At 43.6% G+C, this 12608-nt stretch overlaps 1 protein-coding gene across 2 annotated transcripts in view; it reads right to left on the reverse strand.

Moving 5' to 3' along the window:
• Window positions 1–1370: 1370 nt before the first annotated feature.
• Window positions 1371–12608, reverse strand: part of ABAT (4-aminobutyrate aminotransferase) — a 52976-nt gene continuing 41738 nt past the window's right edge. For both annotated transcript variants that reach the window (XM_027742311.2, XM_027742312.2), the window contains exons 7-16: window positions 12088–12168; window positions 11482–11574; window positions 11053–11115; window positions 10424–10487; window positions 9598–9746; window positions 7957–8094; window positions 6357–6524; window positions 5467–5613; window positions 4651–4762; window positions 1371–3553 (exon numbers count right to left, since the gene is read on the reverse strand). In XM_027742311.2, the coding sequence (XP_027598112.1) occupies window positions 3432–3553; window positions 4651–4762; window positions 5467–5613; window positions 6357–6524; window positions 7957–8094; window positions 9598–9746; window positions 10424–10487; window positions 11053–11115; window positions 11482–11574; window positions 12088–12168 (1137 nt within the window). In that variant the 3' untranslated portion in view covers window positions 1371–3431. The remainder of the gene's footprint in view (window positions 3554–4650; window positions 4763–5466; window positions 5614–6356; window positions 6525–7956; window positions 8095–9597; window positions 9747–10423; window positions 10488–11052; window positions 11116–11481; window positions 11575–12087; window positions 12169–12608) is intronic.

Below are 12608 nucleotides of genomic sequence, written 5' to 3' on the forward strand. Positions count from 1 at the left end.
TTTATGGTGTGAGGAGTGTCTGTTCCACGTTAGATTCAGTGATGTCTGTGTTGTGCTGTGAGAGCAGTTCCCAGTCTGAACTGTCCTCCTTGGAACATGCACTAGGGGGCTGCATTAGTGGTGCTGACCCCAACTGTCTCAGCTGGCCCCTTCAGTTGTTGTGAAACAGGAAAGACTCTTAAAGTGAAATACAGGAGCTGCCAGAGCACCCTCACTCCAAATCAGTGCTTCTTTTAGCCAGTTCCAGGTTGGTTGGGAAGCCTCTGGAAATTGAAACTGGTCTTGTATGTACATATGATGAGTGGTGGTGAATGTCAGACACAGACATGCTTATGTGTTAATGAAAGGTGAGTTATGTGCTAATGAAGCTGGGAAGGAGGTGTGTAATGCTGTGGAGGGTGGATGTGGTCTCCTGGCAAGATCCTCCAGGATGTGAATGTAACTGGACAAAAGAAGGGGGTGTGCAGCAAGAGGCACTGGCAGCTCAGCTGTAAGGGTAAGTTACAGGCTGGGGCAGCATTTCAGGAGCCTCTGCAGAAATTGCTGCCCCATTTAATCGTAGAATATTAAGGGGTTGAAATGAAGCTTAAGGCTCATCTTGCCCCAGTGCCCCCTGCCATGGTCAGGGACACCTCTCTCTAGAGCCCATTCCTCAAGGTTATATCCAACCTGGCCTTGGACACTGTGAAGGTTGGGGCATCCATCCACAACCTCCCTGTTCCAGTGTCTCACCACCCTCACAGTAAAATATTTCTTCCCACTGGAATGGTAAAAGCAGCACGTGTATCCATGAAAGACAATGGTCTTACTCCATGGTGTTAGTATGACTCCTCCTTTTCCAAAACCTCAGTAGAAGGGAGGAATTTAAACCTGAGAAAGAGCCAAACCTATTACCTGTAACACATAACAGATCTTTTGAATTGTCAGAAGCAAGTTAACCCCTTACACCACTCTTCTAGCTGTTACTTCATTTGAAAGTGGCAAATAAACTGACCCTCACCAATAATCTGGAGTGTTCTTTTCCCTGTCTCTTCCTCATGTAAATTGAAACCTCTGTCTCTTGGTGGATCAGCAGATGCAGGTAAGTAAAATTGCTGTTTCAGTGCACAGGCTAACCCTGAATTACCATTTATTCATGTTGAACTTTTCCTCTTGGGGTTCTGTGATTTTAAATTTTGGCTGATACTGTGTGGCACAGCAATATCAAAAGGAAAAGAGAAATGTTCTTGGTGTAAACACCACGGCAGCAAAATACAGTGGGCTGTACAAATACACTGTTTTTTGGAGGCTTATCTTCAGAATGTATTTAATATGCACTAGTGGTTCAGCTCAGGCATGTACTAGGTGTAAAATTAAAAGCCCTGCAGAAGTTCAATTATAAATATTTTATTTAAGAATATTGATTACACATGAGATGTCATTTGTTATGAATCTGTGTACAGTTACTAGTTACACCATGAAGTGTAGTAGTTAAGTATTTGTTAAACATTTATTTGGCACTGTCCACAGTATGCTGTAAACAATATTAACTTTATATGCTTCAGCTGCAGTGCTTTCTATGTATTCTCTAACGATTTCATCAACATGTTGTACACAATTATACAGTTACTGAGTGTCAGTAAAAATTATAAAAACACCTAGAGTAGTCATAATAAAAGTGAAGATGTGGTAAGACTTCAAATTACTGGACCTTTGCTTCTGTAAAAGTACAAGACTTGCTAGAGACATTCACTAAAACTACTGCACTGATATGTTGAACAAACTAATTCCCAAAATGCTGTCAAATACAGTTCTTGGTTTGACTTTCCTTTTGCTGATAATATGCTTACAAGGACAGCGATGGCAATGAGGTTTTGTTGAACACCAGTTTACTGGTCCTTACCCCAGATTTCTACAACCTCTGTTCAAAAACCTGCTCGGGTTTTGCCCAGTGGTACCAGAATTCTGGTTTCTGCAGAGGTTTACAGAAATCCCACTGGGTTTCAACTGGCAGAAGTGAGTGTACTTGGGTTTCCCAACACCATACTCTAAAGTGGGAAAACCATGATGAACACTTCTCAAAGCAGGTAAGAAACCTTTCACATTTTGGTAGCTGTATTAAACATGTAAATCTTTTAACTGCTCTGTCTCTTATTATGTACTTAAAAATTGTGGTCAGGTCCTAAATAGGGCAACTGTAAAGTCCATTGTGGTCCCTGTTTTTTGGTGCACAACAGAAAGTTAAACTTAGTAAACAAAATCCAGATGCTTCCTCCAAGAAAAAGAAAAGAAAGGCACCAGATCTAGTTCAAGTCAGCCCTAAGCAAACAGTAAAGAGACATCCAAAACAATTCTCTGAAGAGAAACAAATTAATGAACTGTTGACACTATTTTTTTTTTTGATCCTGTGGCTTTCTAGAAGATCTCTGAAGTATCAATGATTTAGAATATACTATTAGAACAAAAATAGAATTACTTTGCATTATAAATGTGCAGTTAGGACTAGGCCTTCGCTGTAGTGGCTCTGATACCAGATAATGGCTAAGATTAAGCATTTCTGCTGTAATTTTATAAAATACCTCAAGTATTCATGTAGAACTTGTAATAGATAAATTAATGGCTATTGTGTGTTCTGGGCAAATGGTAAAATAATCTGGAATCATTCTGAATTGCTGGCAGAAGTGGAAGTAATGTGCTTTGCATGGTTCTCTAAGCTTTGTCAAATTACATACTTCAGGGTAGAGCCTTCTCTGTACAAGTTGTAAGAGAAGTCACAAGTTTTAAAACTCACCCATGATGAGGAGAACAGGACAAGTGCTTCAGTGCCACTTGCAGCGCTGCAGGTGTGGCTGAGGGCACCGGTGCCTCTGAAGCAGCATGTGCAGGCTGGGCACAGGGAGTGCCCTGACCCACCTCGTGGGGCAGATGTCTGTACTCGAGGGAAAAAGGCTGGAAATCGTTCTGTAAAACACTGTGCTTGGCAGTGGTTGGAAAGCAGAGCTTTCCTCGAAACTCTGATTTTATTCCAGCTGCCATCAGAGAATGGCACTTCCCACATGGCAGGCACGTGGCTCCTAAGTGGGGCCACCCTTGTTGCTGTTACTGGACGGAAATCTATCGGGGTCACCTGTGAAAACGGGTCCTGTTCAGAGAATGGATAGTCAGGGCCACGGCTGGAGAGAGGAGTCTGCAGTTGGCATGGCCCAGGCCAGAAGAGGGAGGCCCACAGGTTGTAGGGGATGCACAGTGAGGGGCAGCTGCGTGTACCTGCTGGTGACCAGTGCCAACGCTCTGCCTGGGGCGCGTGTGCATGGAGCAGCTTGCCTTGGGCAGGATCACACACAGAACACAAACCTCGGTTTATGACTTTACACTTATCTTGTAAGTAGAGAAGACATGAATTAATGCAAACTAATTTCATAATCAGCTGTTCAGTGTGAGGGAACTGCTTTTTACTTGAAGTTTGCTAAGATGTCACTGAAAATGTTCAGGAAGAGGTGCGCGTGGTGGTCCTTGAAGATCAGTGTGGGACGGAAGCGAATGGATCTGTCTCCACAGCCTCCCAGAACAACACCTGAAACAGGAACAGAATAAGTCCTCTATAGTCATTTCCACTTTTGCCAAGTGTCCACAAAAATGCAGGTCTCTTGACTGAGGGTCACCTCACTGTGGGGGGCCAACAGAAGCTCCCCAAATCCCTGCTAACCACACCATGATACAGCACGTGGCCAGTGGTGTGAAGGACATCAAACTTCACAGAAACTTAAAAGAATGCTGTGGGTGTCTGTAGATATTGTATAAAATATATATTGTACACTTGGGAGTATGGGGACTAATTCCAACAGCAGTGGAAAGACTCCACCCAGTGCAGAGCTCAGCTCCACTGGTTAAGTATCTTGGTCCCACAATAAGACACAGGAGGTTTCCCTGCAATTTTGTTTTTAAACTACTTCATTTTTAATTACAAAAAAATTAAAATATCTCATGCCAGCAAACCTCTTCCTTCAGTACTTTAAATACATGGCAATTTTTTTAACCCCAAATCAGCTATTTGAGATGAGAACTCAGCCACTGAGCTGGGCTTACCCTGCCTCGAAGCAGAGCCTTGTTCTACCATGAAGCAAACTGCTTGCCTTCTCTCCCTGCTGCCTTAGTTTCAAAGAACAGAAAATGGTGTATTTTTCGCTCTAAAATGTTGGTTTCACCACAGTTTAGATGCATCATGCATTTCAAGAGATAAGAGTAACAGAAAAAATGGACAGCAGCAAATCCAGGGCCCACACACAGTTAAATTCAGAGAAAGTTAGGTGTGGATCCTGAGGATCCCCTCCAGGGCCTGTCTGTAGCTGGAAGCCATGCCCAGGGATACCTGAGGTCACTGCAGAGGACTATATGGCTGATGTCACAAAAACTCCTGCCCTACATAGATCTCTTCCAGTAACACCAGACCTATAGAGCCTGGTAAATATACACACCATGCAATGTACTGGTCTGAAGTCTCTGAAAACACAAGTATTTCCAGAAAACTCTAAATACGGTTTTGTTTGTCATTTCCCTTCTCTCCTCTGATGCTGTAGTACACATACACCATCCGAAAAAGGAAAATTCAGGAGCATTACCTATGCTACTGTTTGTCACGTGAAGCTCATCCACACACACAAACTCTCTTACCTTTGTTTCTGGCTATTGTAATTAACTTGTTCCTAGTTGCATCATTTGGAGTGTCAAACGAACAGAATGTTCCTCTTCCTCTCACTCTGCTGATGAGATGGGGGTAACGAGCCTGCAAAGAGAGGTGAGACATGCCCGTGGCAGGTGCTGGAACAGAGGGCACCTGGTGGCAAGCTCAGCTCTGCCAGGTGGAAACCCTGCTGCCTCCTGGTTCTGCTGGAGTGGAGTGAGTGCAGGGGCTGGATTGCTCACACAGCAGAGACTGTGTTTGGGACTATGCTGTGCAAAATGCCTTTGGGGAGGAGAACACCTCCAAGCCTACCCTTAAATGCCTGTCTGACTTTCCATCTCCTATGGGGCTCCATAGTAGAAGCTGTGAGGAATTTCCCTTAGTCAAGGGAGGGAAAGCTGCAATTTTCTTGTTTAAACAGCCCAGCAGAATTGGAAAAAAATATGAAACCACTCTCCTTTAAAAAGAACTTTGGGATGATGAAATACAGGTCCTTGTGGTAACAAAACCTTCTAACAAAGTAATTTAACTAACTGCAGTTCATACACTCAGATATTTGGGGAGTCACCCTCTATTTTGGATTAAGCTGTATAAACCCAACATTCTTAAGTCAGTAAAAGAAAGTTTACTTCAACCCAAGATGCACAGTTATTCAACTTGCATTTAAGTACCTAAACCAGCAAGCTGTGATTATGGTTTAGTCCCCAGCTGGAGTTCCTCAGTCCAAGTGTTTAAACTGGACGAGGTCAGATCCTGCCCCATCAGCAAATTTATTTTTCTTATTTACAATCCTTCCAGATGTTTACCTGCAAATCCAGCAGCCCAGTCAGCAGTGCTTTCCCGGCGTGGGTTGCATTGTTTAGAAGGTCTTCTGTTTTAATAACCTTGATGACTTCAGCAAGCATAAGGTTCTTGGATGGGTCTCCAAGCCAGGTATTGAAGATCCGGTAGGGCTTGGGAAAGGGTGGGAAGAGAGTTGTGGAACATGTTAACAGGCAAATCACTCTAATAAAGAAAAGCAAGGCATCACACTGGCAGTGCAGACATCTGGTGTATGAAAAGGCATGCACTAATCTCACCAAGCCTCCCTTTTTTTGTTGTAAGAGCAAAATCCCACTGCTCTGCTGAGCTGAAACACGGGGTGACTACTTCATGCTTCACATTTAGTGCACTCTGTCTTGCTGCTCTGACATCTCGTTTAAACACAGCTATAAAGGACACGGAATTCAGCATTATGTATATGGGTTTTACATCAAGCTTTATGTTGTCCTCCTTAATTTTACTTTTTTTTTTTTTTCATTTATTGCATCTATAATGTCATTAATGTGAAGAGGAAATCTTGCTGACAGAATCTGCAATGCTGACATACAAGTTCTGAAGGTCTCAAGTTGCCCTGCAGGAAAAGGTGTCAGTTTGAGGTTGGGTTTTGTACTGAAGTTTAGTTCCATGAGGCTAAACCCTGTTCTCCACTCCCCCCACCAGCTTTATGACCTTGGTGACTGACAACAACTGGAATACAAGTGAAGAACTGATGATGACAGCTGTTGTGTGAGCACACAGCAAGCATTTGTGAAACAGCAGCTCCATCCAGCTGAACCTGCATTGCAGAAGGAAACCTTGTCCCTTCCTCAGAGGTTACAGTCACTCCTCAGTGGGTCACCAACCAGCACAGAGTTTGTTTCATTGAAAATCTTACAGCATTTGGCCTGAACTCCTCTTTGTGGAAAAATCCTCCTGTCATCATCTTCTTACTGAACGTTACCACATCAGCTGGGTCATCCAGGCCCCAGTGTTCGTGCGCCCAGAATTTTCCTGTGCAGCCACCTCCCGTCTGCACCTCATCCACCAGGAAGGCACAGCCATGCTGTGGGGAGAGAGGGGAGGAGCAGGGAATGTTACAAAACAGAAATACCTCCCTTAGTGAACAGAGAAATACAAGCCAATGACATGCAACATCCCTCCTTCCCCTCCCTTCACTGTTCTAATCTCCCCTCCACCAATGCCACTCACTGTGAGACAGATTTCACAATTCAAAATTCACCTGTTTTTTCAGAAAGGCACTAGAAACTTATTTTCTACCCAAACTCACAAAGGACATGTTTTATATAGTCTTGAACATGTCTAGAGGGTACCTGAAAACATCCAGGAGGAGCACAGGTGGCATTTTCAAAACCCCCAAGGGAAGCAGTGTCATTTCTAGAAGCTTTGTTTTAAATAAGAAGTTTCTGCCCCCAATCTGAGTTCTGTCATTTGTGGCACAAAGGCAATACCAGCAGCATGAGCTGTTCAGCCTGGGGGCCTGAAGAGCTGCCTTTTCAGACAAGTCTGCTGAAAGAGCTGCTCATGTGAGCTGAAAACGTGGGGATTATACACGGAAGACTATTTTGTTAAAACTTTGGGACAGAGAGATAAGTTATATCATGATATTGCAATTAAAAACAATTGGTAAGTACTTCTGGCAGCACCTCATTTCAGACAAGGCAACCCTTTCCATTTTACATTACTTACCATGTCACCCTTGCATGAGCAGCTGTTAGCAATGGTGGAGTGCCCATCCCTGGAGGGATTTAAAAGATGTGTAGATGTGGCACCTGGGGACATGGTTTATTGGTGAATTTGGCAGTGCTCAGTTAATGGTTGGACTCATTGACCTCAGAGGTCTTTTCCAACCTAAATGATTCTATGATAATGGGAAAAGCTGCTTTTTCTCACGGCAGAACAGAATTTTCCAAATGTCACCTCTGCTCTTCTCTATAGGCACCCAGATGTTTTGAGGGTAAAAAAAAAGCATGGAGCAGGTCTTCCTGAGGGCCATCAATTCTAAACAGGTAAATTCACATTCCAAGTATCAAGACATCTGTCCTTTTCATTGTTTTTTGGAACATCAGCACTACGGTTGGACTCAAGTTGTGTTTCAGCTTTTTTTGCAGTCAAAAACAAGCTTGTAATTAAAAATTTACCCTTTTCCAAACCCTCCTCTTCAGAAATTGAACCTTCTGGCATTATCATTTAAAGAACACTACTGCAAAGTTCATAGTTAATTAATCAAAGTAATTTCTCTCTCACCTCAAAATTAGAAGGTAATTTATTGGACTAAGGAAACCATTAGATGTGCATCAAATGGAAGAGACCAGGGGCTGCTTGTATCTGACTACAAGTACATAACTACCCTGACTGCTCCTAGGGAGGCCTGTGAAGCTCCCAAAGTCCCTGGGGTGGGGGGAACGCCTCTGGAGACACCCAAAAGTATTTGCATGTTCAGCTACTACTGAATGACCAATGAAATGTTTTATTACCTTTCTGGCAATATCTCGTAGCTTTCTGAAGAAGTCATCTGAAGCATGATTGTCCCCACCCTCCGACTGTATTGGTTCTACAATGATTCCAGCCACAATCTTCTTCTTTTTCCTGTACTTTACAATCAGGTCTTCCACCTGTAAATCAAACATTTATGATACATTCTCCTTCCAGGACATTCACACATTTCCTCCCAGCAAGAATTCAATCTCAGCAACAGAGCTTCAACTTTTCCAAGACATTCCTGGCTCTGAAGGTGTCAGGAGGCACAAGCAATTAACAAGTAGTTCCTCCAGGATTTAACATGGCCCTCTTGTTCCTGAATAACACTTAAGTTTAAATCATGTCCTAAACACACTGTAACTAGTTGCACATTTATCTACAGTGGTGTGGAAGCAGTAGCCAGGTTCAGCTGGCAGTGTGGTGGGCAGCTGTGCCACTGCTGTTGTTGCACCTGAGCAACAGGGAAGGAGACAGATTTTGTGTCAGAACCCAAAACTCTGCTGATGTATTACAGAAGGTCATCTGGAAAATTTACTTCTTCCAGTCACCCACTTCAGATACATTAAAATTAATCGGATGAAATAGTGCAGAAATCCTGTTGCTGATAAGGGAATTAGAGAGAATCCTCATTAACCTTGTAGTGCCAGTTGCTGCATTTAGTGATGTATTTGTACTTGAAATACCCCTCACAGCTTTCAGGGCCCACAGCCCGTGCAGGCTGTGAAAAGCAATGGTTTCCAAAGGGGGCCAAGCCACAGACTTGGTAGGAGAGCATTCGGCCTTTGGTTATTTTTTTGTTGTGCTTTTTTCTTTGTTTGTTTGGGGTTTATTGTTTCTTTTGTTTGGTTTTTGTTTTGGTTCGGGTTTTGTTTGGTTTGGTTTTTGTTTGTTTTTTTTTTTTTAAAGCTGTCATGGAGCAACCCCAGGGAAGCCATCTGCTATGCTTTCTGTTTTTCTGGACTGAGGCAGGTTTGGATAAGTGGATAAGTGGTCTCTTGGATCCCTGCACAGCCCTCCCTGCCACTGGCTGTGACTCTCCACACTCTGCACCAGTTCAGTTCCTTGCTCCCCTCTGCCATCTCTCAAGACTGAGCCCTTGGAAGCCGGAGATTCTGGATCTCAACAGGGAATCCTGTGCTTCTGGTACCTGGAGATGGTTCTCCTCCCTTAAACTCTGTTCTGCCCAGCTTTCCCTTCTCCCAGGCTGGGGAAGGCACTGTGTCCCTGCCCGCCCACTCCCTGCAGCCTCAGGGAGGATCAGAACTTCACACCAGAACCTGCCAGGGAAAAGTTGAGAAGCCTGAAATCCTGTTAGAGGTTCTCTTTGCAGAGAGGGTCATCCATGCTGTGTTATCCCTTAGTCCACGGCCCCTTGGCAAGGCCTGGCAGACAAGTTCACTGGGATACAAGGAACTTGTCCTGCGTGTGGGATTTCACCGGGGTGTCACTCGTGCAGCCCCAGCTGGCTTCTCTTCTGCCAGGCAGGACAAATGGACTGTAAACAACACTGAATGCTGCTTTAATCACAGGCTGTTCCAACCCCTGAAAACATTCTTTTAGTGAAAGGCACTAATCCTACCAACACTATTCATTATTTCAAATCAAAAACAACAGAAAGCTGCCAGTGAATTTTTTACCTCCTCTAAACAACGGGCTTCTTCCTGTTGATTCTCTTTCACAAAATCTTCCAGGGGATACTTTAGCCTTGGAAATGGAGCAATAGGCCAGTCCAGTGAGGGAATGTCCAGTTTGTGAATTGCTTTAGAGTGAGTTGTAGCTAAGCAACCTAAATCCAGAGAAGCAAAAATTAAAATAATACCTGTCTAAGAACAATAAAGGAAAAAAGCTACCAAGAGGTGAAAAATTGCCTGACAGCATGACAGTAGAATTACCTTAATTGCTCTTTTTGCTTTATATTCTGAAATACTGGGCAATTGGGTTTAGTTAGGTCTAAGTGGATTGCTCTAGCTTGTAAGCATCAGTCTCCCATGCACTGTTCCAGAAGGACAGGAGAACCTCTGTCAGTCTGAACAGGTTGCTCAGATGAGCTGGGTTTCACCTGTCCAAAGACAACTGCTCACAAAGCTCACAGGCACAGCACTCTCGGGTAACATGCTCTGAAGAGGGATTGAGCTGATATAAAATGGTAAAAGTGAGTGACATCATGTTTGTATATTGTGATAATTTTCCCCCAGGAGTTAGATTTTCATGAATACAGACAGGAAACTCTGGATTCCGAATGACAATAAGAGACCTTTTGAAAATAATTAAAAAAAAATATAAAATAGATTCCTACTGTCACTCAAATATTCTGTTTCAGTATTGGTGGGGCTTCCAGGGCAAAGCTTAACGAACCTACAGCTTCTCCTCCAGTACTATGTGTCTGAGGGAATCCCCCTTTTCCACAGGCACAGTGAGCTGAGGGTCAGTGCAGGGGCTGAGGAGGGACAAGGCACAGCTTACCCATGGTCCTGCCGTGGAAGCCGCCCATGAAGGAGAGCATGGCATAGTCAGGGCAGCCGGGGGGCTGCAAGGAGAGCACACAAGGGGGTCACAGAGGGGCTCACACCCCCCCCAACACACCCCCAGGCCACAGCACCACGAGATGGCCAAGCCTGAGCTGCAGCCCCTCAGGGCACCCTGACCCAGCTCCTCCTCAGCCGTTGGGCACCGCAAACTGTTACAAATACATTGCTCACCCCCTAAAAGTTGCCCGAGCTCCCAAACCCCCTCATTAATACTGATGAGTCCTTGGAATTTTATCCCTGCACATGTGAGCTCACATGAGGCTGAGCATCCAGCACACTCAGCCCCTTTTTGCACAAACCAGGAGCACGTGGATGTGCCAGGGGGTGGCATCGGGGCTGTGGGAGCTCAGTGAGGAGAGGCTGGGGCTGCCCCATGCTGGACCCCCCCCGTATTCCTGATGGCTCACTGATATTTGTTGGGAGCAGTTTGTATTTCACAGTTTCCTAAATTTACAAAACCCTAATTCCACCTCACATACAGCAAAGCCAATTTTTCCTCCCAATCTTCCCTTGCAAGCCCGAGCCAAGGGTACATCTGTAGGTGTGGTAAAGAACAAATGTTACCTGGTTAATCATGCAAGATTCCAGTTCTTCTTTTGTGACATTATTATGGCCCCTCTCCTTGTTCTGCAAAAAAACCCAAACAACCCAACAAGAGTTTTCCTGTAGTTAGTTGTAACCAATGCATTTATGGCTAAACCACAAGTCAGTAATCCTGGTATTCCAGATTGGAGCCAATGAAGACACTGACTGTGGTTTTTACATACTGACTGCAATCTGCATTTTCCTTTTAATTTCTAAAGTTGTGTCAATACAAAGTGACAGCTCAGATGAACACTTTTTAATAAAGATTTTATACTAGGTTGAATATAAGGAACATCATGAGCAAGACAACCTCCAAGCCTTACTTAGTTTTACAGTAGCAGTTCTGATGATAAATAAATACTCATTTTTACAACTAAACCTACAAAAACATCTTAATATTTTACTCACCCTGTACCACATGAATATTGCTTTAAAGGCATTTTCATTGGAGCAGGATCCACAAGACATGGTCATTACCTGTGACAGGCCCTTGGGAGCCACCTGTCAAGCAAGAGAGAAAATTATTCCAAAAAAATGGAGCACAGATATAGTGCCAAGTGATAATAATAGTGATTAGCCCTTAACATCATGAACTTCAGTGTAGTGGGAGACCAACCATGCCCAGGGTGAGGAAAGACAATTTTAACTGCAGATGAGAGGGATTGATTCAGCTTCAGTGCCAAGGATCTTCAAATTGAAATCAAGACACAGAAGCCACTTATCCCACTCTCTCTTATGAAAGCACAGGGAATGGAGGTAAGTGAAAATGTGTCTTCTCATCAGTTCTTGAACTCAGAAATAAGAGGCTGCATCTACACAGGGCTGACATGCCACGTTCTCACACTCAGTTGTCAAGTCAGGGAAAAAGGTTTGACCTCATTCCTCACAGTGGGAAGGCAGATGAATGAACAGCTAATCTGTAATGTTCCCTGTTAAAATCCATAACATCCCTTGAATGTGCTCACATCCCTGAACACAGAACATGGTAACTGATCACTGCTGTCTCAAACTTACTGATAGCAAAGACTCCTTCAGTTTTTCTGTAAAGTTCTCTGGAGGTAAAATCCCTAGGGCAGGTCTGTTGATGAAAGTGCTCTAAAAAGACAAAGGAAGAGGAATTGTTAGGTTCTTCTATCACATGAAAAGTATGTTGATATCAAAGCAGTGACAGTTCATTGTAATTACAAATACCTGGCAGAAATTTGTATCACGGCTCATGGAGTTTTAAACCAGGGACTAATACTTACACCTTAGACTACGTTTTTCTGTCTAATCCTTACTACTCTGTTCTTGCAGGACACCTTGGGAAAGGTGCATGCTAACTCATACTGACATTTCCTCTTCAATATTGCCACTTCAGTTGCTCAATCTCAATTTTTTGCTACACACAGGAAATATGCTTTAAAACCTTTATTACTTGCCTTCAGTTCAAGTAGCTAAATTCAATTAGGACAGCAGCATTTTCATCCTTACTGAGCTACAAGACAGACCATTTTGGAACACTGTGGTTATAAAACATCCTCCAGATACTACTG

This window comes from Pipra filicauda, unplaced genomic scaffold (genome assembly GCF_003945595.2).
Source record: "Pipra filicauda isolate LSUMZ 115617 unplaced genomic scaffold, ASM394559v2 scaffold290_size937220_pilon, whole genome shotgun sequence".
NCBI classification, from domain to species: Eukaryota; Metazoa; Chordata; class Aves; order Passeriformes; family Pipridae; genus Pipra; species Pipra filicauda.